Source organism: Acomys russatus, chromosome 14, assembly GCF_903995435.1.
Source record: "Acomys russatus chromosome 14, mAcoRus1.1, whole genome shotgun sequence".
In the NCBI taxonomy this organism is placed as follows: domain Eukaryota; kingdom Metazoa; phylum Chordata; class Mammalia; order Rodentia; family Muridae; genus Acomys; species Acomys russatus.
The window spans coordinates 31,493,233-31,495,049 of NC_067150.1; the positions used below are offsets into that span (position 1 = coordinate 31,493,233).

The 1,817-nt window shown below is 40.4% G+C and overlaps 1 protein-coding gene across 1 annotated transcript; it reads right to left on the bottom strand.

Moving 5' to 3' along the window:
- Window positions 1-722: 722 nt before the first annotated feature.
- Window positions 723-1,574, bottom strand: LOC127198321 (olfactory receptor 148-like). The gene has a single exon (XM_051156217.1). The coding sequence runs from the start codon at window positions 1,572-1,574 to the stop codon at window positions 723-725; it is 852 nt and encodes a 283-aa protein (XP_051012174.1).
- Between the last annotated feature and the right edge of the window lie 243 nt (window positions 1,575-1,817).

Consider the following 1,817-nt stretch of genomic DNA (forward strand, 5'->3'; position numbering starts at 1 on the left):
AGAGAAAATTAATGATCATAATAACTGAACCCAAAGCAATATATTCCATAGCACTGGGTGGAAAGCTTGTCCAGTGCTTTAGGCTGAGAGTAAATAAAGACATTGGCATTATAGTGTAGGGATAAAGTCCTGGCAGAGGATTCTGTAAGAGTCCTAGATCCTTGCCTGGTTTTACTGTCGCTGGATACGGCACTGTGAAAGAGACTGTACACTCTCTCTACAAGTGGAGCCAAAAGTAGAGCAGAATGATCAGTGATAACAGAATCTGTATACGACAGGCCTGTGTCTGTGATCATTACCACTTATTTTCTGACCCATTCCTTCCTGTCATAAGCTCTCTTGAGAGCTAACAGTGTGGTATATTGCCAGTCAGGTGATTCAAGGAAGCTTTGTTCCTGAAAATGTGACAGGTATGTGTTACTGACTTCAGCTTTATTTTTTTATGAGGCCACAGATTACTTACCTAGGAAAAGCATGGAGAATAAGAATAGCTATAGAATTCGTTGTGAGACATTGGTTATTATTGAGGCAAAACAAAAATAGAATATCCTGTAAATAAGTTCTTCTGTTGTGTGATATTCTGTTTAATACAATGAAACCGGAGGTTGATGATGAAGGCTAATAATTTTATAAAATATATTATGAACTCCAAAATCCATTTTGGAACACCTAAGTGAAAATACGAAACACCCTTCTTAAGGATTTCTTCACTTCCTTGTTTCTCAGGAGTTCAGCATGGGTGAGACAATGTTATTTAATATTTGCACCACGGCCCCAAGCAGAGGGTTTGGTGTGCGCTGCAGGTAGATGATGATCACAGGTCCATAGGCACAGAGAATGGCAGCGAGGTGGGCACTGCAGGTGGAGAATGCTTTCTGCCTGCCCTCTGCTGAACGGATTCTCAGGATAGCAATGCCAATGTGTGCATAGGAGACACAAACACTGAAGAGAAGCATCAGAGCCAGAAAGCCAACATTGATGGAACCCACCTTCTGGGCCAGTGTATTGTCAGTACAAGCCAAAGGTAAAACTGCAGGAATGTCACAAAAGAAATGGTGGACATGATTGGGCCCACAGTAGGTTACCTGAAAGGTAAAGAATGTCAGAATGCCGGACTGAAGACATCCTACCAACCAGGATACTATGACCAAGCCCAGGCACACTCCAGGTTTCATGATGAGCATGTATCTCAGTGGGTGACAGATGGCAACATAACGATCATAGGCCATCACTGAATACAGGCATCCTTCGGTAGAACCCAGAAAGTGATAGAAGAAAAGCTGGGCAGCACAGCCTTTGTAAGAGATAGCTGCACTCTGGCCGGAGAGATAAAATAGCATCTTGGGACATGTTACTGATGGGAACAACATGTCAAAAATGGATAGAAGTCCCAAGAAGAAATACATAGGAGTGTGAAGGGTAGATGAAGAGATGGTTGCTGTAAAAATGAGTAAATTTCCAAGCAAGGTAAAGAAGTAGATGAATAAGAACACAACAAAGAGTAGAGTTTCCAGTCCTTGTGTCTGAGGTATTCCCAGTAGAATGAATTCATCCAGCAATGTGTGGTTCCTCATGGTTCAGGAAGCCTGTTTTGGATTATCCTAAACATGAAATATGAATGTGGAGGTTAATATTGGTAATGTATTTACTGTTGTAAATTTTAGTTAATTTTTTCCTTAGAAATAGCAATGTGAATTATTTCAAGGTCATTCTTGTGCTGTATATGCATAATATGAATACAAACTTCATATCTACAGTATGGATGATAACACAGAAAAACCTTAACATGCCAATATAATAGATGAGCTAAGATGACA

Excerpts from the sequence above, each read along its gene's own strand:
- LOC127198321 (XM_051156217.1), bottom strand. The coding sequence starts at position 1,574 with ATGAGGAACCACACATTGCTGGATGAATTCATTCTACTGGGAATACCT.